Genomic DNA, 26,894 nt, shown 5'->3' with positions numbered 1-26,894 from the left:
GTGGATCTCGGTTAAGGAAAAATATATTTCCTATGACAAATGCATATCCTAGGACGCGTTATAGCTTGTTAAACGATAAGATGGACGAGAGTAAATTCTCCTTTTTGGTAACGCGCAACGAAATTATTCCGACTTAGAAGATGGAAGAACGCTCGAACGGCGTAATTAAAAACATAGAAGCGTTCAAAAACGCTTTCATAAAATGTAGGTTAAAGCGACGTTAAGAGTACATACATACCTATATGTACCTACAACGTACAACGACGGTTCATTGTGAGAAGTTGTTTATGTTAAAGAGAGAAAGAGCGGAATTTTGCAACTGGTTGGTTGTCGTGGGAAAAGCGTGTATCGCGAATCATCGATAACTAGCCTCCTACAACCATATATTACACCATTGTGGAAACCAAGTAGGTGATACAATGGGTGTAACAATGGTTAAGAATTTCGTGATATCACAATGCTTCAATTTGTTTCGCTGGTTCTGCTAGAAAGGAGTCGCATCGAATGAAAGCGAAGATTATGAATGGACAAAGAGAGTAGCCAAGGAGAAGTTTTAAATGCATCGTAAGAAGAAGCCTCACGGCAATAGGCGATTCCGTATTCTCTCTTATCGTCAAGCCGATGATATATTCCTTCGCGACGGTGGTGCGCTTTCACAAAATCAATGTCTATCTTCCTCTATCTCTTTTTTCTCCTGGATTAATTATTTTTACACATTATATGCATTATATATGGTAATACTCTTTTTCTTTTTCTTTTTTTTCTTCCAATGTTTCGGACAAAAGTTCGTTCCGTTTATCTTATATTTAACTTGCTTCGACCACGCCACGTATTTGTCTAGAGACCACGCATCGCGGTTATTATAGGTAATAGTAGTTGGTTAGAATAATGCAAGCTGCCCTTTTAACTTACTTACAGCATTGACTTTTTGACTTTCCCGAAGCCAAGACATATTTTTAACATCCATCCGCATATAGGTACGTATCTATACGAATCTGTCCATATGGTCAAGATGAATTTCTTTGCCATAGCCAAATATAATGCTTTAAAAGAACTTAGCTGTGTTGGTCGCGCGTGCATATGATATACTCGAAAATTGGGAAAATTTGGATCGAATTAACGAGAACCCCTACTGGTTTATCCATTCACGTTCGTTATACGATATTTCTCTCATGACATCGGAGCATCGATCGATGAAACGATGTTCGACTATAATCTTTTGGTCGATCGCCGTTGCCAAGTGACTATTATCTAAACACTTCACTTTAACTCCATCCAAATGCATTACCATCGGATCTGACGGTTGCGTCGTTAATGGAGCTTTGTTCGATCAGTCCTTTCGACGGGATCTAGGAGAGGAGGGGTTGCGTCGAAGGGTGACGTTTTCGAGCACCATTTCCAGAGAGAGGGAGAGAGGGAGAGTAGAAAGGAAGAAAAATTGTAAAAATAGCTATCTCGTTCGTTAACGCGGCGCACGTCGGAACGTGCGAGAAAAAACAAAAAAAGAGAGATCGAATAGAGATCGTAGCTGAAATAGAAGCGTCATCGATGTCGCATGCAGAAACACTCTTTAAGAGGTAGTTGGCCCTCTTGATTTACGGTATGGCAATATATAACGTTAAAAGGGAGATCGCGTGACCGTTACCGTGCACGCTCGATCGTAAATTCTTTCCCCAGAGAGAGAGAGAGAGAGAGAGAGAGAGAGAGAGAGAGAGAGCGTCGCTACGATTTTATAATAAAACGACATCCAACGTGTACGTATGTAAGACCGTATCTATGCATCCATCCATCCATCCATCCATATATATACGAACGGGATGAATTTGTAAGACGCAAGCAAGCAACTTATTTCGAACGAATTTTCGAGCGTACCACGTAGAGACCGTTAAAACTCGTTGTTCCCGTAATAAAAATGCTCCTCGTTTCCCGAGGCGTTAGCATAATTGGATGGAAAATTCAAATACGCTCGCGGGTTAAGCAAACAATTTGGAAAGTGTTACGGTGTTTCTCTCCGTCCTTCTTTTTCTTTATAAAGTAAAAGGAAATGTCCCAACGTTAATATTATATTATATTATCGTTATGGAATAACTTGTCTGAAAGAACGCATATTTTGCGTTATTTTCAATCGATTCATTATAATTCGTCCGGCGAAGCGATTACCCGCGAATTTACGTTTGACGAACGATAGGCAATAAATAAATTTGGCGGCGTTTCACTTGAAATATGTATTCACCGTTTGCAGCGAGACGAAATTTTTTTCTAGGTCAGCGATACTTTTAGCACGAGAATGGGCGGCTGAGACGCGCGAGGAGACGTGCAAGATTGAAACTACTGCAGCAAGAATATTCCGTTTTCTTCCGCTTGACTTGGAGTCCCCATTTGTACACGATTTATGAGAGTACCGTCGTCGGATTAAATATCATACCATAGGTTACTTTAAAAGAGAGGAAAAAAGAGAAGGAGATCTTTCGACATCGAGCCTAAATTGACGTTTTTCTATTTTTCTTTTATTTTCCTTTCTTTGTATTCTCCATTTCGTTAGAAAAAAGAAAAAAAAAAGAAGAGATCTTTAGATCTTGGAAAGTTTCATCGCAGCAAGAATTTTATCGCTTTTTTTAAATAATCTCCCGTCGAGATCTCTAATTGGATTTTGTTATCAGAGCTATTTACGAAGAAAGGAACGTTACGATAGGGTGGAAAAATCCGCGCGAGAACGTCTCGCTGGCGGTAAAGTTGGATGAAACGAAGCCCCACGTACGTGTAGATTCGCACAAAGCCCAGAAATACGACATTTCCGCGAAAGAACACACGCCTATTAAATCCAGTGACGCGCATTGGAGAAAGTTTGTTAGGCGAAGGACGAGAGAGAAAGAGAGAGAGAGAGAGAGAGAGAGAGAGAACAATGTCTGTACTCCTTAAGTAAAAGCTCGTGAAACTTCTCTCCCTTTATCTTTCACGCGGTAGCCTATAAAGTCCATTCCTCTCGAAGATCTTGGCAAACTTTGCCAGGCTGGAAGACTATTAGAGAATTATTGTCCTTTGAGGATCTATTTTATTTTTCTAAAGGGAACAGGCGAAACTTTCTTCCTCGTTAGAAGAAGAATTACCGCTCGTTCGTTCTTCTATCATTGTTACTAATATTTTATTTCCTCCTCTGCTTTTCACTCTCGATAAGAAATAAAAAAATCATCGCTATCGCGTTTGAATGAAACATCTTGCATAGTTTTTTGACATTTCAACTTTCACCTTGTCTTGAGTCTTGGAAATATTCCAGTTTTGTTTTTTTTTTTTTTTTTTTTTCGTACGTCAACGGTGCGTACCGTAGCACGACTTCAGTCTCCATTAAAACGTATTCTGTGGCTGTATTCAAGCACCGCCGGTAAATCATACGTCGGACAAACTTACCAACCGGTAGTTGTGTCGTAGCAATGTTGCGTATAATACCGTACCATTTGTCCCTTTCCCCTTTCCCTCTCACTCCTCCCTCTTTCTTTATCTCGTATCTTTTTCATTTTATTCCTTCTCTTCGTACGGGAACTCTAGTCTTTGAGCGGGTAAATACTAATAGAACAAATGTGCCAGCAAACAGCCTCGCATTAAACCCAACCAGTACCGACCAGCGAGGGAGGGGGCCGGTGGGATAGAGAAAGAGAGAGAGAGAGAGAGAGAGAGAACTTTCAAACGACCAAAGTTTGTATTAATTACGTCGTTCTAAAGGAAACGAGGTATACGGACCGAACGGAACGAAACGGCAGGGACCTCATCTATAGCACGCACGAAATACAAATATCTACGACCTACGTCCTACGCATAAAGTTAAAGGAATCATTTGTATTATTAAGAAAATCGCGTGTGCTTGGAAGAGTTGGTATAACAGTACTACGACGATATGGGCGAACGAGCAACATTACTAAAATATCTCTTTGTTTACAAAATGAAGAAATTGATAGAAAGCGAAATAAAAAGATAGTAATTTTTGCTCGCGTTGAAAAATAAATGACGTTACGCCGAATTCCAAAGAAAGTACGTAGGACGTAACTTTGCGAGCGAAGAAATACAAAAAGGGGAAGAAGGAGAATAGGCATTCTCGACTGGCATTCGGACGAGAAATCGAACGTACGTAAGTTACGCAGATACAAATTGCGTGCGATAAAACGCACGCGGTCGCGTGCCTATTGTATACTGACGTATACGTAGGCATATACGTGCGTGTGAATGAGAAGAGAGGCGTCATTGTAACGCGTGGACAGGAGAAACGCGTTTGACCTAACGCGACCAGAGAAGCCAGCTGGTATCGGATTTTCCTCGCTTCCCGTGTTACAACCTACACGATTTTATATATAGTGCCTGATCAATTACTCTTCGATAGACGCCATAGAAGACGGCACACGGTCGCGTCGACGCGAGATGCATCTTGACGTATCTTAAGCGCGTGTGGATACACCTTCTTATCCATCGAACATCTGTTTCTCGCTTCTCTCGGCCGTCTTCTTCTCCTCGTTTCTAAGAATCCAGTCGATCTCGGAGAATGGCCCATCAACATGCGAGCGCCTTGGTATAGTATGTGAACCCGATCTATCACGACGTTGTAGTGATAGATCGCGAAACTTTGACGATAGAATTTCGATAGGCCAAGTCCTTTTATCGAATTTATTTTAAAGAAGAATGGGATATATCTTAAAAACTTTACATGACATATTTTTATTCTCGGAGCAAATAAATCACCGCAAATATTTCTAGGGAATTTCACGACGACATGTTCGTTACTTATCGATAAAAAATATATTTAACTTCCTCGTGTATCGGACGGGTGTTGTCGGTAAAAGCCAAAAGAACAATATCCTCGACTCCTACGAGTCCACATGAGAAAATCTCGATTTAATCCGAGAAGTCGTCGTATCAAGCCCTTGATATTACAAGGGTAGCTCGACTCCAGTGGCCAGCAGGTAGCAGGTAGATCGTGAGAAACCTCCTGCGTTATCTACTTTCTACAAACGTGCAGAGTGTGTCCGATCAATAAACGACTCGCCTCCGCCAGGCTCCTCTCTTTCTCTTTCTCTCTCTCTCTCATCCCTGTCCCATCTCACTCTCGCCTTCTTGGACGCCTCGTCACGGCTCTTTGAACGTAAAAACATGAGATGCAACCTGACTCCTTGGCGGAAAAAAAGCTCATCTCTCTCCCTCTATTGGTTTGTTTATCACCGATCTATGTTCTCCCCCTACTCTTTTCCTCATCACCTTTCCCCCTCAGTCCAACGGAAGCGATAGCGAACGTTTTATCGAAAAGAGCCACTTCCGAGAGCGTAGCTCGATCGTGTGGCTCGAACATCAGAGAACATGAGAACACGAGGGTGCAAGACCTTCGGCCTTTTCGGCGCGAGAATATGTCGTGGGGGATGTTTGGCCGAAGATGGCAGATATGCGGTTAGATATCGGAGAATATGAGAGTAAGAGAAAATGGATCTAGCAGCTCGTCAGAGAGAAAGAGAGAGAGAGAGAGAGGTCAGGCGTGCGCAGAATCGTTCACATCGCTGACTCGTTCCATTATCATATTCGATCAATGCCACGAGATATATCGATATCTTCTCCCTTCGAGCTGTTCTTTCCTATTCTTCTTCTTCTTCTTTTTCTTCTTAGAATCTCCCCTTTCTGCCTATTTATTCCTTCTTTCTCTTTCCTTCACACACGCGGCGAAAGATTGACCCTGCGTTTTTGTCCTCGAGAGTTGAATAAAATATGAAAGCTAATGCTTCGTTCGCGACTTGTTGGACAAATTTCGCTGGTGCATGTTTCTCGATTGAAATATTTGCCGTTTTAAAATAATATTGAAGAAAAAAGCGAAAAAACGAATAAGTGAATTTTCTTGAAAAATGACGGATCGCATCGATGCCATATGTCTACGTAAAAGTGCATTTATATAGAAAAAAATATTGTTGTTGATTTCGTTGCATATTATATGCGTGAATATTGAGTATATTGTGAATATCATAAAAAATACAGACGTGTGTGCGACTGCGCGGGATTCTATCCAGCGTACACAGCTTGCTGTAACTTTTTCGCTAGACACGACGGGTTCAATATTAGCAACCGGTGTGCTTACTCGAAACAAATACGCCCGTACGAAGCAACAGATATATGGAAAAAATTCGATCGCATAGAAACAAATCCTACAACTAACTTGAATGAAGCGATCGTTTATTAAAGATTACTGGAAAAATACTGAAAGAAAAATAACGAGCGATCGTCGAAGTTAATATATTGAAACAATTGAAATGGCAAATAACGAATCGTGTTATAAATTGAAAAGCTTTCTTACTTCGGCAAAAGGCTCGGGCGCACACGTAAGGGACTCGCGGATCGAAATGCAAACGAAGCCGTGGCTCGAGTCGGGTACTCCAAAGCAAATACTTGCTCGTACCTTCGGATGGGAGTTGACGAGCGAATCCGTGAAATAGAGACACTTGGCTCTATAGTAGCACTTACAATTAGCCCCCATCAGTGCTATAACGATGCTAGAACTAACGAGGTATCCTTAAGTAGTAACAAGTAGTAACAACGATCGTTCATTCGGTCAATCCGATCCGCAACTTTGCCCATTAAGAAACGTGTCCGTTAAATGGGTGCAATTATTCTCGTGGCATTACTTAAAAATGCAAGTGTTGTTTAGAAAATTTCGCGAGATGGAAGAGAAATGAAGAAAAAATGATGAAAGAGGAAATCGAGTATAAGCCGTCGTTTCGGTAAAGACGAAGAAATCGATCAGGGCCCATACTCTTAAGAATTCACCGACGGCTAATGACATGGAGGATCGATCGAACGCAGCGACCGAGCTTGGAGACCTAAATCGGTGTAAAAATCCACTCTTATATTGCCTTTTAGTCCTCCTCCCTTTCTTGATGCCCCTTCTTTCGCGCCTGCCTGCTCCTTCTCTCGCGAAATATCTCGACGCGGAAGCATGCACGATAAGAAGCGTGAAATAGGAACAAAGAAGAAAATCAAAAAGTGGTAGGTAATACTTGCAACGCTCGGTTACCTGCAGAAAATTTATAACGAAATCGCGACGAGCCAATTTCTCTTTCTTTCAGTCTCTTATTCGAAGAAATACGACACCTTTGTCACGCGATATCCTTTTCTCTCTCTCTCTCTCTCTCTCTCTCTCTCTCTCTCTCAACCCTTGTCAACTACAATCTCGAACAAAAGTGTGCTGCGTTTAAGAATTTTTAAATAAAATTTTGACTCTCTCGCGAGTATAATTATTCGATTAAAAATACTTTGGAAAAAAGGAAGAAGAAAAAGGCAAAAAGTGTCCAATCGAAATCTTGCCGAAACGTTATCGAATAAATCACTAGAGTGTTCCGAACTTTTGATCGAATTTGTATATTTATTGGCAACAAAGCGAATACGAGCCTCGGCGGACGCGCATAAATATTCCGTCTTTTCTTTTTATTCACCATTGTCGAAAAACTTGTAACCTAGAGATTTTGAAAAAGCGAACTGAAATATGTCCCAGGGCGAATATACGTGAATTAATAATAATTTCAATAATTAGATCGAAACTACTACGTGGAGTAAGGGTACGCGTAAACGATCAACGCATTACGGACGACAATAAGAGGATAAAAAGATAGAAATCCCTTTTATCGGTTTTCACTGGAATAAGATCTAGAGCTCTTAAAGTGAAACGAGCGATTTCATATTTTCACATTACGTGAATCGAGATACCTTAAATCGTTCTTCTCTTGGAAATGACATAATTTTGGACGGTAATCAAAGACGCGTATACGTGTAAAAGTAAAAATGTTCGAAATTTAGATCGACCCAGTTGAAGGAAATTCTACAACAACGACGTCCGATAGAGATGCGATGAGACGTGATAAAAAACGGGAAAGAGAAGAAACAAAAACCGAGAAAAAAGAAAAAAAGAAATGGGATAACAGGCACGAAGAGATGCGCGTTCACACGGGTACACGTCGAAATCCTGTTGAACGAAATCAATCACGCAGGACGATTCCGGGGAATGGAGGCGGCCTCGGATCAAATCCTTCGAACGCATATATATCTAGATGATACGCAGATAGAAGATAGAGCTCCCATTGAATACGACGTTATTTCATATTCCTCTCGTCTTCGAACGTTTCGTCGCTCGTCGCGACGATCCGTAGTGATCTATTCCTCCTTCTTCCTCGAAATTTCGAGTAAGCCGAGCCATCCCTATACTCTCACTACTCTCATTCTCTTTTTCCCGTAGACAAATCGGATATGGCGATTCGATAAATACCGAAAGGCGTATTTCGCAAAAAAAAAAAAAAAAAAAGAAAAAAAGACGAAAGAAAAAAGAAAAAATGTATTGGTTCGCACGCAAACGTGTAAAAACGTGTACAAACGTGTACAAACGTATAGATACGTATCCTACGTACCACGTATAGGGTACCACTATCGACTTTTTCGCTTCGGACCTCGCTTCTCAAATATTTAACGATTGTGTAACGCGCGCGCGCGACCCATAGGCGATTTACATCGCGGAAAGTATATCGTATTATTCGTATTCGTACCGATACGCAATAAACCGCTCCTTTAGTCGTTTAGTCGTTTAATCGCAATTTCTTCGAAGCGTCGCTTTTCATTTCAACGACGTCGGAGATTAAAAGGCGTATACGAGGACGTCGTATGGAGAAGAATTGACGATATGATCCAAGCACTATAATCGAATTAATTTGTCGGCTCGGAGAGCTCGGCAAGACAATATACCGATAATTCAGCTAAACCGCGCGTCGAGCCAAACTATATTCGTAACGTCCAATTTACGGTTCTCGTGTGTAACTCGCGTCTAATTATCATCCGACGCGACCTTCGATCGATCGATTTCCTCGCGTGCATCGTTGCCGCCGTTAGAAAACAGCCAAACTTGCCAACAGGACGATATCGAGTAATACGATAAAATGAGGAAAGATTAGATAACGGTAGATCGAAGATTTACGATAGCTGAAAGTTTAGGGAAATTTACTCTCGGAGAAGTTCGAAAATCTAACTTTCCATTGGTCTCTCCTTCGACGGCGAATAAAAAGAAAAAGAAAGAGTAAAACGGAAGAAGCAAAACCGACTAATACATGTAGAGATAGGTGTCTCTTATCGATGATGATAGGTGCCTCCTCTCCCTTGCTCATTTACGCGAAGCTTAATAGACAATCAAGCCCGGACGAGGACGAGCGGGCAAATTGTTTCAATCGACTGGAGCTTCCGGTATCCGAAAGTCGGCCGTCAAGATTGGCTCGTTCTTTAATTATTTTTCTTCGTTTTTCCAATCGATCGATTCGTCGACAAATCGGTCGAACGGAGGAAATGGTGAAAAAGGAGCCGGCGAGGAACGAAGACAAAAATGGAATAAAAGACGCGACGAATCGCAAAATGCTTGGCCCGCATTCGCGGTAGTCGCAGTCACCCATTGTTCGCCCGACACACAATGGGAATCTTTCTATTAGCGCTTGTTGCGCCGATCCTGGAGCTGACTAAACTTTGCCCACAGACCACGTGCGTCCCGCACCGTTACCCTGTAATTTCGCGCACAAACGGATACGTCTGTAGGCGCTATTGCCTACAGACGGATATAGAGAGAAGAAACGTGCGAAGGGAGAGAAAGAGAGGGCTGAAATAAGGGGGAAAAGAGAGATTGGACCGAGACTGGGTTGCGTCTGGGGTGGGAGGGCACGTAGCAAGAGCAAGATAGAGAGAGAGAGAGAGAGAGAGAGAGAGAGAAAGAGAGAGTGGGAGAAGTAGAGGAGAAACCGTGCAACAGTAGAAGGTGGTAATCACGCGCGCATGGTAGGGTTCGCCTGGGGATAGGTCAATCAATGACCTATTTAAGGCGATGTCAGTACAGCTTCGCATATCGAGCTTCCGCTCGCGCGCGCAACAAGAGATACAAAGAGAAAGGAATGGAAAGGTTTGCGCTTCGCCTCTTTTCCGGAACGTCGTTGTGACGTAGAGCCTTTCTTCGAAGAGACTCAACTTCATTGGATTTCCTTTTCGAGCTAGTTTCATGCAAATAATTGTAGGACGAACCACTACCAATTCTCTCTCTCTCTCTCTCTCTCCCTCCCTCCCTCTTTCCATCTTCAGACATATTTTACAAGTATGCCTCACGAAGAATCCAACATGAACCGTGGACTGTGTCTATCCATCAACCGACATTGTCTACTTAGATGGCTGTATATTCGAATACGTTTCCGAGTGGAGAGAAACGGCTGTCCAGATCGACACTATCTACTTTGCTCTTAACGTGCCTGCCTTTCGATCGTTTTGTTTAGCCGGATAGGAAATATACGTTGGTATTATAAAGAAGGAGAGAGAGAGAGAGAGAGAGAGAGAGACAGATAGGAGGGGGGTAGAGGGAGACGGACGGACGGACGAACGGATCCGGAAAACTTTGAAGCATCTAAGCGAATAGGCAGGAATAGTAGTAGTCATGGACGTTTTAGCGATGGGTAAGCATCGCTAAAATTAGAGATAATAAAACAAGAACGGCGAGCTTTCGCGATGACCGATTCGTAAAAGGACTCTTGGAACGTGAATATTTACGTTGAATGTAGCGACAAGATACGAGCGAGTCCGAAGAAATTCGATGGATGTAAATTGAAACGTCGAAAACGCAAATGCAAAATCACAATGGTCGCGGCGTTTCGTAATCTCGAAAAAGCGAATTACGTCTCTAGAAAATTAGCGGTAAATTTTCAAAAAATTTTCCTTAAAGTTTCTTCTCCTTCGTGAGCACGAATAGTCGAGCGAAAAACGTTATAGAAGACGCGCACGGCCGTCGTCGTATTCTTAGCGCGCTAGAGAATTTTCCCTCGCGCCGCGCCGACTTACATGGAAAACACATTACGCGGGAAGCGATGGAGCGTGAGCGGCTTTCGAAACGAAAGAACTTTGACGGATTTGCACCGAGGGAATTCGGTACTTTGGTCAACGATAGGAGACGAGTACGAGCGCCTAGAGGAAATGAAAAAAATTTTTGGAAAATCACAAAAGTCGGAAGAAAAACGTACAACTCCTACGAGAATTCCAGTTGCAACACCCACTCTCTCTCTCTCTCTCTCTCTCTCTCTCTCTTCCTCTCCCAATTCCATTAAAAAATAAAGCATCGCCTTACATCCTTACGTACGTATCTACGTATCCAGCCGTTAAGTTTATTTTCGCGTGATCGCGGCGTGAAAGGCATCACGTTCAAAGAAATACTTTCGAATGATGTAAAAACAAAAAAATCTTTCCTAGATAGAGAAAAGCAGACTCACCGAGAGAAGCGATAATAAGATGCTGATTTCGTATTCCAAGATGACGTTAACACCAATAAATACCTTCGCATACGGTTATATTTTTGTATTCTTTCTCTCTATCGGTATCGATATAAAAAGCTTCCAAAAAGGATATGGATTGGTGATGAGCGCGAGACACCAGTTGCGCGGTCGTGTAGTCTGCTCGAGATAACGAAGAGCAACGGGCACGAAACCTGGATAGGGTAGCTCGTCGCCGTCTTCTTCCTCCTCGTCGTCATCGTCGTCATCGTCATCGTCATCGTCGTCGTCGTCGTCGTCGTCATCGTCGTCGTCGTCGTCGTCGTCATCGTCGTTCTCGTCGTCGTCCACCTCGTCATCATCCATGTCATGTACTCGACGATCTTCATTTAATCTACGTAGTCGCTCGTCGATCTCGACATCCTCGAGCTCGTTCGTTTCCCGGCCGACGACCGGTCGACGATCGGTCGTAGCATGAGCTCCGTCTTCGTCCTCGTCGTCCTCCAGATCGCTTAGTTCCGCCACATCGCTATCCGATCCTTGCTCGCCACTCGTAGCCTTCGTCGGCGAACGATACCGATATCCTTGTGGATAATGCGTGGACATTTTCTCTCTCTCTCTCTCTCTCTCTCTCTCTCCTCCCCTTTCTTCCTCAGCTGCTTTGTGTCCTCTCAAAAGACGCCGTCAAGAGCGCCGAGACGACCTCGATCAGCTTTTTTTCGTCGTCGTAGCTCGATCTCGTCTACGACTCGTTTACGCTTTCTTCATCGACAGACGCGAGACGTCGCAATAAGCAGCCCTCTTCGATGGTAATAACACGATCGCCCTCAAGAGCGACAAGAATGGTCGCCAGAGTGGCCATCGAGGACGGACCACGTTCCTCTTCTTCCTCTTCCTCTTCTCTCGCGTCGATCCTTCGTCCCCTCGAAAAAGAGAGGAAGAGAAAAAAGGAGAACGGAGGGGAGAGAGAGAGAGAGAGAGAGAGAGAAAGATAAATAGAAATATACGGTAGAGGAAGAGAGAGGGAGAGAGAGAGAGAGAGGGAGGGAGGAGGAAAGAAGTCTTGTTTCACCCTCCGTTCGTTGGTACGCCGCACCGTAGGCGAAATTTACGTCAACTGTGCTCGCACCCGGAGCGTTCGAGCAACGTCGTCATCGAGGATATTCCAGCTCGATCCGAGCTCGGTTTATTTTCACGCCGTTGTGAGAGACTCGACAATGCCAGCGGCACCAGCACCAGCAGCAAAAGCAACAACCACGACGATTTTCTTCTTATTCCTCTAATCTCTATCTTTCTCACTCTGTAATTCTACCGGCAGAAGTCACGTCGAGTCGACGTCGAGGCCACGTCGTTCCGGATTTTCGAGATCGAAGAAGCGGCCGAATATCGGCCTGCCGCATCTTGCGCCGTAGAGAGTAGAAGTCGGGAAGAGTCAGAGCAGGATCCAAATGCGTGACCGTCCAGCACGAGACGCGCCTGCCCGGTTCCCTTCTTCCTCCACCTGCGCTACCACTTTCCTCTCTTTCGCTGCTACCCTCTTTCGCTGAATTATTTCTTCCTTCACCTCTTCTTTTTCAGCTATATCGCTGAAAACTTATTTTCTCTATCTACGTATATACGTATTCGTACGTACCTGCGCTGTATATCTATATGCGTATGTATACGAGTTTTTTCGAAAGGAAAGAGAATTTCGGATGTTTTTCGCGCGACTAACCGCGTGCCTTTACGCGCGTGGATCAAGCAGAGTTGCTCTTTCGTCGTTTCGCAAGACTACCACTGCATCTATCTGTCTGTCTGTCTGTCTGTCTGTCAGTCTGTCTGTCTGTCTATCTGTCTATCCACCCATCCATCCATCTGTCCATCCATCCATCCATCCATCCATCCATCCATCCATCCATCCATCCATTCATCTATCTACCTATCTATCTATCTATCTATCTATCTATCTATCTATCTACCTATCTACCTATCTATCTATCTATCTATATATCTATCTATCTATCTATCTATCTATCTATCTATCTATCTATCTATCTATTTATCTATCCATCAGTCCATCCATCTATCTATCCATCCATCCAATCCATCCATCCATCCATCTACCCTTCCTCTTCTCCACCGCGCACGATCGACTTTGACGTTGGAAGGGAATTGATACCAACTGGTGGTGCCGTTCTTGTTCAAACAACGACACGACGGTGGTAGCGGTGGTATAATAGTTGCGGTTGTAGTGGTGGTAGTGATGGTTGGTGATTGGTAGTAGTAATAGTGGTGGTAACGGCGGCACTGGTGGTGGTAGTGCTGGTGTTCTTGGTGGTGGTGCCCCGTGTAGGTACGTCGGGAACGTACGTGTCGACAGTGCTCGGCGCAGCGTCGACCGGTGACTGAAAAAAACGTCGAACATCCTCGTCGTCGAGTCGTAAACGCATGCGCGAGCTCGCCACCTCGTGACCTCCAACCTCCTCTTTCTCCTCCCTCGAGAAGATCCAAAGATCCTCCTCCTGCCTCTGCCTCTGCTTTTCCTTTCGCCCCTCTCTATATCTCTGTCTCTTTCTATACTTCATCACCTCAGATGCTTCATCCTCTTTTCTTCTCTTAAAACACCTCCTTCTCTCTGGACAGTACTCGAGAGGGAGAGAGAGGGAGGAGAGTACTATCTCAGCGAGTCCTTGAGATCTTTCTCTTCTTTTTCTTTTTCTTCTTCTACTTCTTCCAATCCTCGCTTTCGCTTTCTTCGACAACTAAGCGTCGCGCGTAACCTTCTGCCTTTACCTGAAATCACCTGTTCGCTACGTTTATCGTACATTGAAATTTCATGCGACACAGCTTTGGTATATAAATCTTGCATCGAATCAATTAGATTTAATGTACGTCAATAGATACGTATGAGATATCGCTCATATATATATATATATATATATATATATATATATATATATATATATATATATATATATATATATATATACATATATACATATATATGTATACATACATACATGTCTATTATTTATCCGAAATAAAGGAAAATCGTTGTTGAGTTTCATTTCGGTACTTTTCTTTTGTTTCATTTGTAGATCAAACACAGACCCCGTTTTTTTATGCATGACGTTAAAACGTAACAATGCTGAAGTCTTTTCGAAATCATTTATTATTTTCTACATATTCATCGTAGAGGAAACGTTAAAACTTATCTATCCATATCTCGTAATATTGAAAGATAAAGCGGAAGCGAGGAATGGTCCACGTCTAATAAGAGTGCATCGCATTAAAACTGGAGCCCCTGGTATCCTCGAGCAACGAGCGAGAGCGAGAGATTCTCCTCCGATCACCGCGTCAGAGTATGCGTGTTCGTCTATTTTCGGCTGGAATCCGTAACGTGGCTTTTCGAGCCGCGAATCGTTGTACCGTGATTCTCGACGATGCCAGAGGTTCCTCGATAATCAACGCCTAACAAATCTCGAGTCAAGCGCGATAAAGAGCGGGGAAGCACTTTCGACTACAGGGTAGGTGTGAATCTATTGATTGTCAATTAATATCGGAAGTAAAAAAAAAATGCGATTGAAACGAAGTAACGTTAGGATCTTCGTTTGGGAAATGATAGGTCGGGTTTAAATGAGAAATGCGACAGATATTCGATTGCTTTTATATATCGTAACTTTATTCGAACGGGAAAAGTGCTTGGACGTTTGAAAATATATCGTCCTCTCGTAGCAGCACTAAGGAACTACATAAATATTCTTAGATTCAAAAATAATATTCTCCGATCTGCTGGGAAATTACGGCAACGTCTAACGCCCGTAGCAAAATCTAAACGTATTTGTTAATCTCTGCATTCGATCGAGCTTCGCCAACGCTCAACCTTCCTGGATTGCATCGAGGAAGACATGAGAACTACAAGATATCCCATTATACGGTTTTATCTTTATGATATATACATTTTTTTTCTTTTTTTTTTTTTTTCTTCTTTTATTTCCTTTTTTTTCCTTTTTTTCCTTTTTTTCCGTTCTAGCGAATTTGTACAATAGCATTTGCTAACTATATGCCTTTCTTTTCTCACCTCGCCATTTGTTAGATCGCAGTAAACAAGGCAAACTCGAAACAACGGGTTCCTTTATCGTTCCGTGCTCAATAGATCCGCGAGTTCGGCCGGAGTCGTCACGGGTAAGGAACACGTTCGATACCGACAGACATAGGCTCTCGGTACGTTTTTGTCCTGCTTCATCTTAGCAAGGATCTTATTCTTGCGAAGCAATATATTATCGGATTTATCCTGATCCGCGAACATTAGAACCTGTCCCGGTATCAGACGTTCGCGTACCACGCGCAACAGCTCGTTCGTATTCTCCGCTCCCGAATTTCCTATTACATAGATCTGGAAAGAAAAAAAGAAAGAAGAAAAGAAAAAAAAAGAAAAGAAAGAAAAAAAAAGGCAAACTTTCGTCGTTATCGTTCGATCCTGTCATCTCCCTTGTTTTCTACGTCGTAGGAGAAGAAACGGAGGAAGAAAGGAAAAAGTAATACATACGTACCTCCGTGGAACTATCGTGATAGTGCAACAACGCTCTCACCATCTCCGCTACGGAGCTCGGTACCTTTGACAAAGGTTCCTTGAACGATGAAAGAAGACGTTCCGCTTTGTCCTTGAATTCGACACGTTCCAAGTAAGTCGTTAATCTCAATAGATTTCCACAGGCAATCGAGTTGCTGCACGGTTCCGCTCCATCGTGATCTGCAAGCCCGAGATCATAAAAGTCACGATAACAAGCACAAGGATATTTTATATCTCGGGTATTTGACGATGCCTCCTCATACACGACGGACTCGTACAGGCCGACTCTCGAAACATTGAGCAGACGCGCCGCTATAAATATTTTGACGTGGATAGTCTTTGGTAGCGCGTAGCACGGCTTCTCTTTGGAGAAACGAGAGGTTTCTCGAATCAAAAGCGCTAAGCGTTCGCGCGACCACGAGGCTTTAATCTCAACTGTTAGCTAAAATTACGTAGAAAAATAGATTTGAACGTACCGTCCCTGAGTCGAAGAATTATCGTAGGATCGTCCTTGATAGTTGAGAAATAGCCGCCGCTCGTCGCGTCCCAAAAGAGCTCGTCCTGAATATCCTGAAGTATCTCGGCGAACTCCAACCAATGAGGATCTAGATTGGCCTCGTAGAGATCTAACAATCCCTTCACCACAAAGGCATAGTCCGCGTGGTAGCCTTTTATAGGCACGCTCCTACGATCGATATTATTCCCATCTATTCTTAAGGCTGATAATACTTAAGGATCCACGAGCTGACAAGGCAGGTGCGATACGTTAAAGGGTTAATAGCGATCGGCAATCTTACGTTATATACTTACGTTAATACGATGGCGTCGTTATCGCTACGATAACAACTACGAAGTAACAAACGTTCGGATTTATCGTAAAGATAACGTTCGATAAACTTGGCAGCGTCCGTTGCCAAATCGACGTATCGCTTGTTATCGGTAGCAGAACCGGCTCGTGCCAAGCCGCTTATCATCAGGCCTGCGTTAGAAATCAAAAATGCGAATATTAAGGTATTAAGATCGAGATCGTTATTATCGATTGATTATAATATTCGATTGATCATAATAACGATCATCGTTCGAAATATAAAATATCGCCTATCTCACCGTTCCAGGCCGTTAAAATCTTATCGTCTAAATGGGGCCGCGGTCTCTTCTCTCTAGCTTCGAAAAGTATTCGCGATGCCTCTTTCAGAAGAATCTGCGTTTTCTCGACCGTTATACCAAAGTGCCTTGCCGTATCTTCTACGCCACCATAAACGATCAATACGTTTTGCTTGCTCAGTTCCCCATGGGGATCCTAAAAGAGCGAATTCTTATGAAATAGTTTTAATGCTCTTATGAAAAGTCACTTTGGGGCGCAGGTTATCCTACGTACTCGACGCGCCGGTACATTTCCCTTCGGCTTGACCGTGAAATGAAAGCAGAAGACGTCGCTCAGTTTCAAGCCCTTCTTATCGGCCACGTCTTTATCCAAAAGCGCATTGATCTCGTCGTACGTCCAAACGTAAAAGGCGCCTTCCTTCTTTTCCCCCGATCCCTTCGTAGGATAAGAATCGGCATCTTCGGCGCTGTAAAAGCCCCCCTCCTGCGATCCCGAATTTAAATAAAATATTATCAAGACCGGGAAGAAATTGTGACTCGAAAGAGAGATTCTATAACTAATAATACCTTGTGCCTCAAATCTCGCGATACGTAAGTAGCTATATCGTCGATCATTTCGGCGAATAACGGATCCTTGGTGGTCAAAAATGCATCGGTATACGATTGCAATAGCTGGCCCTGATCGTAGAGCATTTTTTCAAAATGAGGCACGTGCCATTCCTCGTCGACGGAGTATCTTGAAAAGCCCTTAGGACATTAGGTTTATGTTAATACCTAACGAAAAGAATAATGAAGGATGAAAAGCGTAAACGTTAACGTAACCGTTAACTCACTTGACCGATATGATCGTGTATTCCCCCAAGTGCCATTTTTTTCAGAGTATGCACGCACATCTCCAAGCATTCGCGAGCAATGTCGGTGGATGGGTCGCGTGCGTACATATAAAAAAGAAGATTGAAATTGACCGGCTGAGGGAACTTTGGCGCGTCCGAAAATCCACCAAAGTTAGGCTCGTAGGAGTTCTTCAATTGGTGAAGGCATATCATGGCACATTCCTCCGAAGGTACGTATCGTTCCTAGTTGAAAAAAAAAAATACGACGAATGAGTCGATGCCAAACCAGACATTCTACCCGACTACCCACTCTATACCCTCCCTCTTGTCTTTCTTTCGCTTACGATCAGCCGGCCTTTGTTCTCGCCTGCGTTCTTCAATCTCTGTATAATGGTCCCACCGAGTAGCATTAGCTCACGCTTATTCTCTCGCCACTGTAATTAATAATAATCCGAATGACAGAACTTTACCGTGCGCCAAATTGTCAAATCATATCAAGTAGGTCTACCTCTTTAGAGATACCAAGTAGAACGTTCTTAAATCCGGTATAACCGTGTCTGTCTTCCGGCGGAAAATAAGTTCCACCTATGATCGGTGAGAGATTCGGTGCGAGAAATACGCTCATCGGCCAACCACCGTGCCCGGAAATAGCCTAGAAGACATTACCGCTTTATTTGAAGAATCGTCGCCACGACAGCTGTCGTCGCGACAGATACCTGTACGAACGCCATGTATATTCTATCGATATCCGGTCGCTCCTCCCTGTCCACTTTTATATTAACAAAATTCTTATTCATGATCTCGGCGATTTGTGGATTCTCAAAGGACTCCTTCTCCATAACGTGACACCAGTGACACGTCGAGTATCCGACGGACAAGAAAATCACCTTGTCCTCCGCTTTCGCTTTCTCGAGAGCTTCGTCTCCCCAAGGATACCACTGTACGGGATTTCTAGCGTGTTGCAACAGATAAGGTGACTTCTCCAGAGCCAGTCGATTTTCTCCCTTCTTGATTAACGTTTCGTCGACATTTTTCGCATCGTCTTTCGACGAGGATGCCATTCTCACGGATAACGATAAATATATTTGTAAATTAGAACTCGATCTAAAAAATAAATCCTTGCAAATTTTCATTGAGCTATTCTTCAGCGGTATGTCACGTCCAATATATGTAGCACGTCAATTTACAAACGTTCGAAGAATAGTTATTTTAATTAACGGTTATATATACATACATATATATATCTTAACACGTCGCACGTAGGCGCTCGTAATAATTTACCTGCACAACGGCGATCCAGTAATTACCGAAGGATGAACTTTTATCGAACGACTATTACTTTTACGACCGTACTGCCTCTTAGACAATTCGAATGAATATCGTATAGCTGATAACAGGCTGCTTCTTCCCAAAAGACGCATAACAGGCGCAGCATGGAAGATTTATCTACCAAGATCGTTTAATTCCATAACATCTGCGTGTCAACGTAAGATCATTCGATTTAATCATTTTCGCGCGGTATTCGCGGAGATGGCGTCTACGCCTTCCGGTAGCGTCATTCATACGATACATACGATTATTACGTATACCTGTATGATCTTACGAGTCGCAAAAAATAGGAACGTTCTATTTTTAAATAATGCGATATTAGTTTCGTTTCTACGCGAAACCGTACCAATAAGTCGCTTTATGTTATGCGCACTAATATAAGATATAAAATGCATGCTTACATACGTAATAGAATTTTCTAACCTCTACCGACATCGAAATGATGTCTACCGATGCAACCCTTGATATATCTCTTTTCCCTCGATATTATACAGCGCTATGCTCTCTGGTCACTGGTTAATAATACAGACGCTACAAAAGATACTTGTAATGATATTTGACATATGAAAAAAAAATCAAGTACAATGTAAAGAAAAAAAAGAACCTAGATGATTTTCGCTTTTGTACGCTATTGCTGATACTTGCCTCTTGCTCCGTGTTACGCCGTTATGTGATCTGAAACAAGACGTCCGAATACTTTGACGGCGATACTTTGAAGGAGCGTCTTACACGAATGAATTACAACGAAACTGTTTCCCTTCATGTTTTCTTTATATGACCAAATTGATTGAGAAAAAGATAAAAGTAGAAATTTATTGAAATAAAACCTATCGATGATACATCCGATAGGGAAAAACGATCAAGTTAATCGAGAATGAAATAAAGTTAGTTGCATCGGTATCCTTAGATGGCGCAACGGGAGGTCTCCGCATTTTGTTTACCTACATTGATTTATATTCGTCATTCTCACGCCGCAATGTAAAATATCTTTCTGATCATCGAAATAAAGACATCGGTTACCTTAAAAAGTGATATCAAATATACATCCATAGTTTATTTCTTCTATAACATTATCTCTTATATATAGTGTTTTTCTCCAATCGTAGATAAAAGTTTCCAATAACCTAAAACGTAACGCAATGGCAGCGATACATCGAGAAGCGATCCAGAAACAAATACAACAGGATTGGGCAAATCGAGAATATATAGAAGTCATCACCGGCAATATAAAAAAAATTACGGATTTTCTCAACTCTTTTGGTAGGTTGACAAATTTAATCAAACAACTTTTGAAATTTCCAATATCGTTTATAGAAACGGTCATGGTAGAGATTATTTGTGAGAGCAAGAATATCAATCGAATACAATTTTCCTTTTCTTTCAGACATGTCCTGTAGATCACGAATAGCTGTCCTAAATGAGAAACTTACGACGCTCGAGCGTAGAATCGAATATCTTGAAGCTTGCGTAAGTCGACGTTCATTTACCATACCCCGCCCCTGTATTCTATACAAACGGTCCATAGACTTTATCTAATCCGTTGTTATTCCTTTGAACAGGTAACAAAGGGAGAAACATTAACATAAACTGCGCTAATAATCCATTGTCGATATCTTTTATTATGGATCTCACGCCTACGGTGTACATTTATGCACAAGGATACGCGTGGAGAATTTACAGAATTTTACTACTTCAAATAATACATACATACATATATACATATATACATATATACATATATATATATATATATATATATGTGTGTGTGTGTATATATATATGTATATATATCCCCATAAATATTACTTAAAACACTGATCTTATGGGCCAGTCAAACGCATTTTTTTTAATTATTGTAACGCAATAACTTTTCATTGTACGAATAAATAATTATGGTTTCTCGTACCTTACATCGGGTGTTTTATCAAAATTAAGGTAAAACGATGACATACGAAATTTAAAGTCGTATTCTAATGGTTTATAACCCTGCATAAGCTTATATTTAAATATCGCTGCTCCGATGGCTGCATACATAGTCACAAAGAATACGAAATGGCCTCTTTGAATGAAAGAATAAGTAAAAGCTCCGCTAGCTAATGCTACAAGAAATTATACCAAGCGATTAACATGGATATTCTGATTTTTTATGTGTTTTTAACATATATTACCTACTGCCAAAAAAATAATTCCATGGATCATCCTTTTTTCTGATATTTGTTAAACACAGTACTGCGGTTGTAAACGTTGCAGACGCACCCAACCAAACGAGGAAGTGTTTTCCACCCTGAATAAGGCCCATTCGTAAGTTTGGTGGTCGTCGTATCATGCAAATCTCGTATGCGGATGTGAAGGCAGCACCTAAATGAGCATATTTTCCTAGTCCTATCAATTTCTGAAAGGGCTCCTTTCCTTCGGTCTGAGAATTGTAATTATATTTTTTCAGACTGTATTCGAACATCGTGGCGCACTGCTAAAAACATACATATATGCATACATAACACACGTACATATATATATATATATATATACACAATAAAATATTAAAAAGTTGAAGCAAAGAACATTAAAAAGCATGAAAAGAGATATATTAACATTTTATGTCAGAGAAAAAATTTGTCTAACACTACATAATCATTTTATTCTCATTCGTACTCTACATAACCAAAGAATTATCGAATAATAACCGAGCGATTTAATCAAATAAGAAATGAACAAACATCGAATACCTACTTTCGAATGATACAATTACTCTTGTTTTAGTTCAATTGTATGATTAAAAGACTAAGAATAAACTTGCATCCTACAATTCCAACGAATCTTCTCACTAATGATAGCGAAACTGGAGGATCCACCATACGAAAGGGCATTACATAACATCGACCAATCGAATACTTCCTTTAGAAAAGTATGCACCAATGAGGAGCAATGTACGAATAAAATAGCTCTCAGGCTTACGCATGTCAAATAAAAATGAGTTTACCTAGGCCGAAGGAGAAGACAACGATTTTGGACTTGTTATGAAAGCATTCAATCATTTATACGAATCTATATTTATCTCGATTATCTAGAAGAGACAATATGTTGCATCTAATCGTTAAGAAGACTTTACCAAAGGTGATTATCTACATGGGTAGATTTTTCATTTCTTATAATTCGATTAAATATTATTAAAACGAGGTGACATAATATCTTTTACAATGAATTTCAATTCATCGTATTGTCATTTTTTTACTTGCTTTATTTTTTTAACGTAAATACAATTTAAATACATATATGAATGCGCGTGTATTTAAAGAAAATATTCATCAAATGGCTTGTCTCATCGCCTAGATATTAATATTATATCATGTTGGAATAAAAAGGGAAGGTTCCCCTTTAGTAATTGTAACACAACTCTTCTTCCTTAGCAAACATTTGTCATGATGTTTCTATTTCAGAATGTCTCATTGCTTCACCTTGGAACATTCAATGCACATCGTTCTTTATCCAATCAAAAACAACAAAGTGTAAATGCAAATGTACCAGGACTTAGCGATAAATGTTACAAACTTCCCACGAAACGTAAGAGATGAAACGTTTTCAATATTCGTAATATTGAATTTTATAAAAGGGCTCCTCCTCTCTTGGAGGGCTCCTCTCTTGAAAGGCTCCTCTCTTGAAGGGCTCCTCTCTTGTTTTAGCGGTGGGACCAGGTGCATCCAAAGATAAAGAGTATAAAAATCCAGAGTACTTTTGTTATCACTTAGATTCATTCGCAGAAGCAGAAGTGGAATTAGAAAAATACAGGTTACCAGCTCCTTCTAACAAAAGACCCTTCAAGCAATGAATAACCATTTAAAATTTATAAAAGAAACAAGTTATTGTCGATGGCCAAGGGAATCGAAGGAAATAAGCTTATAGTTTCCATTAGAAATTAGTGTTATATAATGAAGAAAGTATTTAATAAAAAAAAGTAAAAATACAATTAGAAAACGAGGTATGCTCAGAAAATGAGCAAAAAGTAATTTACAGCATTTTTTTGTTGATAAAATCATTAAATATTTACATAAAAACGTTTATATTAATTATGCTTTGAAATTCATTTAAATATATTCTCGATTGTAAATAAGAGATAAAAAAAGAATTCTTTACAATTTGTAGAGGTGAGGACATATAAAAAAAAAAAAAAAAAAAAAAAAAATGCACCATTGCAAGCTCATGAAAAACAGCTGGCACACGTAACAGCATGCTCGCTTATCGTTCGCACGATAACGATCTCACCAAAACTTCGTCGTTTCCTGTATGAATAAACATAAAAGGAAGGATTTATCGTCTGCTACCATATAGAAGTGAGTGCATATAGAACTGCACACGTTCTTAAAAAGGATAATCTAATAACGACGCGTTTTTGAGTTTCAAGGAGACTTTTCAATTTTTTCATGTTACGTCGCATCGATCGAAAGTAATAATTCTTTTTCTCCATCCCCATAGTCATATAATAAATAAGACAACGATCCAACGATGGATTAACGATAAACGACGAACGTAATCGATTTTCAGTTTGCTCACTAAGTCTCGTACGCTCGATCGAAGCACGTGCTACGCTCTACCTAAGAGAGGTTAAAAGGAAGAAAAAGGAGATAGTATTATATACGTTTCGTCTATACGTGCATGTCTCGTATCGTTTGAACGAAAGAAACATGTCTTTCTCTGTCATTGGAAGGAGAGTAATTACTTTCTGCGGCAATGAATTTTATCGCAAGCACACCAATCTATCTGACAAGATTCAATTATTTAGGTAAGTCTCCGTCTCTGCGCTCCTATGGACGTCGCGCGATTGCGCAGATATATTCTTTTTCTTCCTTTTTTAATCCGCCTATTTTTCAATTTCGTTCGAAAAAAAAAACTAGAGTTATATCCTTCGAACCAGTCACATCTACTTCCGCTCTTTTATTTGTTTCTCCCCCCCCCCCCCCCAGTCGCTCTACACTGTAATATATTCGATGATAATAATAAAATAAATTATCACGTCTTTTAGTATTCCAACAGAAAAACAAAATACCAAAATAGGAAGAGGAAAAATAAACAAACAGAAATGATTATTGTTATCGATTTAAAAAAAAATATCAGCTCACCTATATATATATATATATATATATATATATGTATATCTATCTCAGGATATTATATATATTCGTCCTTGATTCTCTTCGTAATGCGTCAAAATTTGCTCGATGACGTATATTCGATAATACTCAATAGAAAAAAAATATAAATACGAGCAAGTTTGTTCCGTACTTATTATTTTACAATTTCGTTTTAACAATTATGTCGATAAATTCTTCCTGCGTCAAATTAGGATCACATTGTATTAATGTTTGCGTTCCACGATGCGTTATCGCCTTTACGATTACCGTCCAAGAATCGCTTATATTTTCGTTTAATTTAATTTTCTATTAACACATTTTAACGAATTTCAATAATTTCGCTATACCTATATTTTTAGAATAAATTTCGAGTTTAGTTGTCGTTAATAAATATAATTGTACCTCATGATCGAAACTTGTCTCTTTGATATTTTCTTCGGTAATGTCGTTCGATAATGCACTTTCCTCGAACAAAGACATAATTTCTTAATATACGTCCTACCAAACTAAACTTCATATATTAGATTAAAAATCACATGGTTTTGTAATTTATCTTAGAATCGAAAATATGAAGCGTGAAACGTTCTATAAGTCATAACGTTATCAAATTCATATTTTCGATATTGTTGTAAAAAAAAAAGAGAACAAAAGAAAAAAAAGAAGAAAACATGACAAGAGAAGATAAGAAACAAGCGACTTGTTTAATGCAAATTTGTCTGTTTTCAATTTTAAATGATTTCTTCTATGACCTACAATTGTCATTATAATGTACAAATTTACATATCGATATAAATTCAAGAGGCCCAACCGAGGCTCTCCATGTTCGTATTTTGAGGTATAGAGAAGTGTTTATCGTCGTATTTCCCTTACGTTAAAAGCAGCTATTTCTTACATCGTTATTATATATCGCACCTACATACATACGTATCTCTCTCTGTGTGTGTATATCTGTGCGTGTATATATATATATATATATATATATCTATATCTGTATGTATATATATATATATATATGTATATATATATATATATATAAATTGCTTTTAGAACGACAAACGCAAAGATAGGAATGGCGGGGCATATCACGACACAAAAAACCTGGATGACAAGCAAAGACGAAAGTCGCGAAATTATGGCTTTATGGCCTGATCTCGTTCGGGATATTACGAATATAAATTATTACTTGGATATACCTGAAGTCTCCAAGTGGATGGCCAAGGTAATATTCAAGCTTGTTATAATAAAAAGCGTCGTTTTACCAAAATTAAATTTAAATACGTGAGCGGAAGTTTTTTTTGCCCAGGTATTGCAGTATAATGTTCCTAACGGAAGAAAAAGGCGAGCATTAACATTGGTTTATGCTTATCGAATGCTCGTACCTTCGGATCAATTAACAAAGGAAAATATTCGCTTGGCGCGTATATTAGGCTGGTGTGTAGAACTGGTCTGTGCATTTTTTTTTACCCATTGTGAATACATACTCTTTATACGTTTGTATTATACACATTTAATATTTTAACGTTAATAACATATATATGTATGTGCAGCTTCAAGCATTCCTATTGGTAATAGACGATGTCCAAGATAAATCTCATGTACGAAGAAATCAAACTTGTTGGTATCTTCATAATGACATTGGTTTAGGAGCCATTAACGATGCATTAATGATAGAACAAGCCGTTTATCAAATACTTTATATTCATTTGAAAGAAAAAGAATGTTATATCGATATAGTAGATTTGTTTCACAAGGTACGTATTCATATCTCTTTACTTGTCACGTTAATGCAATCTGATTAATTTCATTATAAGTAGATCACTTCGAAAACGATATTAGGACAATGTTTAGATCTGTTGTCAAATAATTTTGGTAAGAAGATAAATTTAAATCAATTTACGATGGATCGATATAATTCTATCGTTAAGTACAAAACTGCCTATTATGGGTTTCTACTGCCAGTTCAGATTGCTATGTATTTAGTAAGTATATAGAAATTATATATCCTTCCTAATTATGATAATTTTCCACGATTGTTTTGATAAAATGTATTTTTACAAATATACAGGCGAATATAAAAGATCCAGAAATGCACAGACAAGTGAAAACAATTTTATTAGAGATGGGCCACTTTTATCAAGTTCAAGATGATTATTTAGATTGTTATGGCAATACAACAGTTACTGGTAAAGATTCTACGGATATACAGGAGGGAAAATGCTCATGGTTAATAGTTGTTGCTTTGCAACGTGCTACCCCTGAACAAAGAAAAATATTAGAGGTAACCTTGATATAATCGATTATTTAACAATACCATTCAGATAAATACTTATTTTTATGTTTTGCCACCATTAAAAAACGTTTCCTAGGAATGTTATGGCTCAAAGGATTTGGAAAAAATTGAACGAGTAAAAAGTCTATACAATGATTTAGGTTTATCAAACACCTATTCCATATATGAAGAGGAAACATATAATCTGCTTAATACGCACATACAACAAGTATCACGCGGCTTACCGCACGATTTCTTTTTTAATTTATTGGAAAAAATATATCATAGAGTAAATTAAATATATTTCTTGTAATCATTTATACCAAAAAACTAATAAATTTAAATTAGACATCCACGTTTGCTGATATGAATGTCTTTCCTTTTTTAAACCGT

At 40.1% G+C, this 26,894-nt stretch overlaps 6 protein-coding genes and 2 long non-coding RNA genes across 27 annotated transcripts in view; 5 read left to right on the top strand and 3 right to left on the bottom strand.

The window, feature by feature from the left end:
- Positions 1-12,258, bottom strand: part of LOC124431978 (voltage-dependent T-type calcium channel subunit alpha-1G) — a 53,333-nt gene extending 41,075 nt beyond the window's left edge. For all 7 annotated transcript variants that reach the window (XM_046980440.1, XM_046980422.1, XM_046980431.1 and 4 more), the window contains exon 1: positions 11,425-12,258. In XM_046980440.1, the coding sequence (XP_046836396.1) occupies positions 11,425-11,894 (470 nt within the window). In that variant the 5' untranslated portion in view covers positions 11,895-12,258. The remainder of the gene's footprint in view (positions 1-11,424) is intronic.
- Positions 7-12,399, top strand: LOC124432117. Its single transcript, XR_006944186.1, has 2 exons — positions 7-5,502; positions 12,254-12,399. It is a non-coding gene; the product is annotated as an uncharacterized LOC124432117 (long non-coding RNA).
- Positions 12,400-13,264: 865 nt separating this feature from the next.
- On the top strand, positions 13,265-15,918 carry LOC124429714. The gene is made up of 3 exons (XR_006943529.1): positions 13,265-14,119; positions 14,509-14,794; positions 15,778-15,918. It is a non-coding gene; the product is annotated as an uncharacterized LOC124429714 (long non-coding RNA).
- Positions 14,923-19,938, bottom strand: LOC124429453 (spermatogenesis-associated protein 20). Of its 8 annotated transcripts, none has more exons than XR_006943468.1 (14): positions 19,711-19,938; positions 19,059-19,637; positions 18,494-18,881; positions 18,286-18,429; positions 18,095-18,211; positions 17,778-18,020; positions 17,512-17,691; positions 17,219-17,428; positions 16,948-17,140; positions 16,651-16,819; positions 16,317-16,525; positions 15,821-16,020; positions 15,349-15,663; positions 14,923-15,182 (listed from the first exon to the last, which is right to left on the bottom strand). XR_006943468.1 is itself a non-coding variant. In XM_046974795.1 (14 exons), exons 3-14 carry the CDS (start codon positions 19,196-19,198, stop codon positions 15,403-15,405), a joined length of 2,454 nt encoding a protein of 817 aa, XP_046830751.1. In that variant the 5' UTR covers positions 19,199-19,403; positions 19,512-19,637; positions 19,711-19,938; the 3' UTR covers positions 14,923-15,402. The 8 variants fall into 8 exon arrangements, 7 of the variants coding, with proteins under 7 accessions (XP_046830751.1, XP_046830759.1, XP_046830755.1 ...); XM_046974795.1 differs by having other exon boundaries at positions 14,923-15,663; positions 19,059-19,403; positions 19,512-19,637; XM_046974803.1 differs by having other exon boundaries at positions 14,923-15,663; positions 19,059-19,223; positions 19,512-19,637.
- A 47-nt stretch (positions 19,939-19,985) lies between these two features.
- Positions 19,986-21,016, top strand: LOC124429705 (probable protein BRICK1-B). Of its 2 annotated transcripts, none has more exons than XM_046975284.1 (4): positions 19,986-20,134; positions 20,213-20,366; positions 20,491-20,573; positions 20,666-21,016. In XM_046975284.1, exons 2-4 carry the CDS (start codon positions 20,246-20,248, stop codon positions 20,690-20,692), a joined length of 231 nt encoding a protein of 76 aa, XP_046831240.1. In that variant the 5' UTR covers positions 19,986-20,134; positions 20,213-20,245; the 3' UTR covers positions 20,693-21,016. The 2 variants fall into 2 exon arrangements, with proteins under 2 accessions (XP_046831240.1, XP_046831250.1); XM_046975294.1 differs by having other exon boundaries at positions 20,023-20,134; positions 20,194-20,366.
- On the bottom strand, positions 20,706-21,992 carry LOC124429655. Of its 3 annotated transcripts, none has more exons than XR_006943508.1 (3): positions 21,837-21,992; positions 21,275-21,576; positions 20,706-21,205 (listed from the first exon to the last, which is right to left on the bottom strand). XR_006943508.1 is itself a non-coding variant. In XM_046975227.1 (3 exons), the coding sequence occupies exons 2-3, from the start codon at positions 21,562-21,564 to the stop codon at positions 20,997-20,999; spliced, it is 495 nt and encodes a 164-aa protein (XP_046831183.1). In that variant the 5' UTR covers positions 21,565-21,576; positions 21,837-21,989; the 3' UTR covers positions 20,706-20,996. The 3 variants fall into 3 exon arrangements, 2 of the variants coding, with proteins under 2 accessions (XP_046831183.1, XP_046831191.1); XM_046975227.1 differs by having other exon boundaries at positions 21,279-21,576; positions 21,837-21,989; XM_046975235.1 differs by having other exon boundaries at positions 21,279-21,573; positions 21,837-21,976.
- A 67-nt stretch (positions 21,993-22,059) lies between these two features.
- On the top strand, positions 22,060-23,170 carry LOC124429695. Its single transcript, XM_046975275.1, has 3 exons — positions 22,060-22,220; positions 22,544-22,667; positions 22,787-23,170. Exons 1-3 carry the CDS (start codon positions 22,185-22,187, stop codon positions 22,930-22,932), a joined length of 306 nt encoding a protein of 101 aa, XP_046831231.1. The 5' UTR covers positions 22,060-22,184; the 3' UTR covers positions 22,933-23,170.
- Positions 23,171-23,312: 142 nt separating this feature from the next.
- LOC124429614 (farnesyl pyrophosphate synthase) lies at positions 23,313-26,856 on the top strand. Of its 4 annotated transcripts, XM_046975127.1 has the most exons (8): positions 23,313-23,547; positions 23,646-23,883; positions 25,280-25,451; positions 25,536-25,676; positions 25,780-25,983; positions 26,047-26,211; positions 26,298-26,510; positions 26,599-26,856. In XM_046975127.1, the coding sequence occupies exons 2-8, from the start codon at positions 23,786-23,788 to the stop codon at positions 26,797-26,799; spliced, it is 1,194 nt and encodes a 397-aa protein (XP_046831083.1). In that variant the 5' UTR covers positions 23,313-23,547; positions 23,646-23,785; the 3' UTR covers positions 26,800-26,856. The 4 variants fall into 4 exon arrangements, with proteins under 4 accessions (XP_046831083.1, XP_046831091.1, XP_046831110.1 ...); XM_046975135.1 differs by lacking the exons at positions 23,313-23,547; positions 23,646-23,883 and adding an exon at positions 24,973-25,182; XM_046975154.1 differs by lacking the exons at positions 23,313-23,547; positions 23,646-23,883 and adding an exon at positions 25,050-25,168.
- The last annotated feature ends 38 nt before the right edge of the window (positions 26,857-26,894 follow it).

The sequence above is a fragment of the Vespa crabro genome, chromosome 1 (genome assembly GCF_910589235.1).
Source record: "Vespa crabro chromosome 1, iyVesCrab1.2, whole genome shotgun sequence".
In the NCBI taxonomy this organism is placed as follows: domain Eukaryota; kingdom Metazoa; phylum Arthropoda; class Insecta; order Hymenoptera; family Vespidae; genus Vespa; species Vespa crabro.
This window is presented reverse-complemented; position numbering and strand designations above follow the sequence as displayed.

Excerpts from the sequence above, each read along its gene's own strand:
- LOC124429614 (XM_046975127.1), top strand. The coding sequence starts at position 23,786 with ATGTCTTTCTCTGTCATTGGAAGGAGAGTAATTACTTTCTGCGGCAAT. Across the intron at positions 25,984-26,046 it reads TAGTAGATTTGTTTCACAAG|ATCACTTCGAAAACGATATT; the intron begins GTACGTATTCAT and ends CATTATAAGTAG. Across the intron at positions 26,212-26,297 it reads TTCAGATTGCTATGTATTTA|GCGAATATAAAAGATCCAGA; the intron begins GTAAGTATATAG and ends ACAAATATACAG.
- LOC124429655 (XM_046975227.1), bottom strand. The coding sequence starts at position 21,564 with ATGTTCGAATACAGTCTGAAAAAATATAATTACAATTCTCAGACCGAA. Across the intron at positions 21,206-21,278 it reads ATGGAATTATTTTTTTGGCA|CATTAGCTAGCGGAGCTTTT; the intron begins GTAGGTAATATA and ends AATTTCTTGTAG.
- LOC124429453 (XM_046974795.1), bottom strand. The coding sequence starts at position 19,198 with ATGCGTCTTTTGGGAAGAAGCAGCCTGTTATCAGCTATACGATATTCA. Across the intron at positions 18,882-19,058 it reads ACTGGATCGCCGTTGTGCAG|ATCGAGTTCTAATTTACAAA; the intron begins GTAAATTATTAC and ends TTTATTTTTTAG. Across the intron at positions 15,664-15,820 it reads ATCACGATAGTTCCACGGAG|ATCTATGTAATAGGAAATTC; the intron begins GTACGTATGTAT and ends TTTTCTTTCCAG.
- LOC124429695 (XM_046975275.1), top strand. The coding sequence starts at position 22,185 with ATGTTGCATCTAATCGTTAAGAAGACTTTACCAAAG. Across the intron at positions 22,221-22,543 it reads TTAAGAAGACTTTACCAAAG|AATGTCTCATTGCTTCACCT; the intron begins GTGATTATCTAC and ends TTTCTATTTCAG. Across the intron at positions 22,668-22,786 it reads TTACAAACTTCCCACGAAAC|CGGTGGGACCAGGTGCATCC; the intron begins GTAAGAGATGAA and ends CTCTTGTTTTAG.
- LOC124429705 (XM_046975284.1), top strand. The coding sequence starts at position 20,246 with ATGGCAGCGATACATCGAGAAGCGATCCAGAAACAAATACAACAGGAT. Across the intron at positions 20,367-20,490 it reads GGATTTTCTCAACTCTTTTG|ACATGTCCTGTAGATCACGA; the intron begins GTAGGTTGACAA and ends CTTTTCTTTCAG. Across the intron at positions 20,574-20,665 it reads TCGAATATCTTGAAGCTTGC|GTAACAAAGGGAGAAACATT; the intron begins GTAAGTCGACGT and ends TCCTTTGAACAG.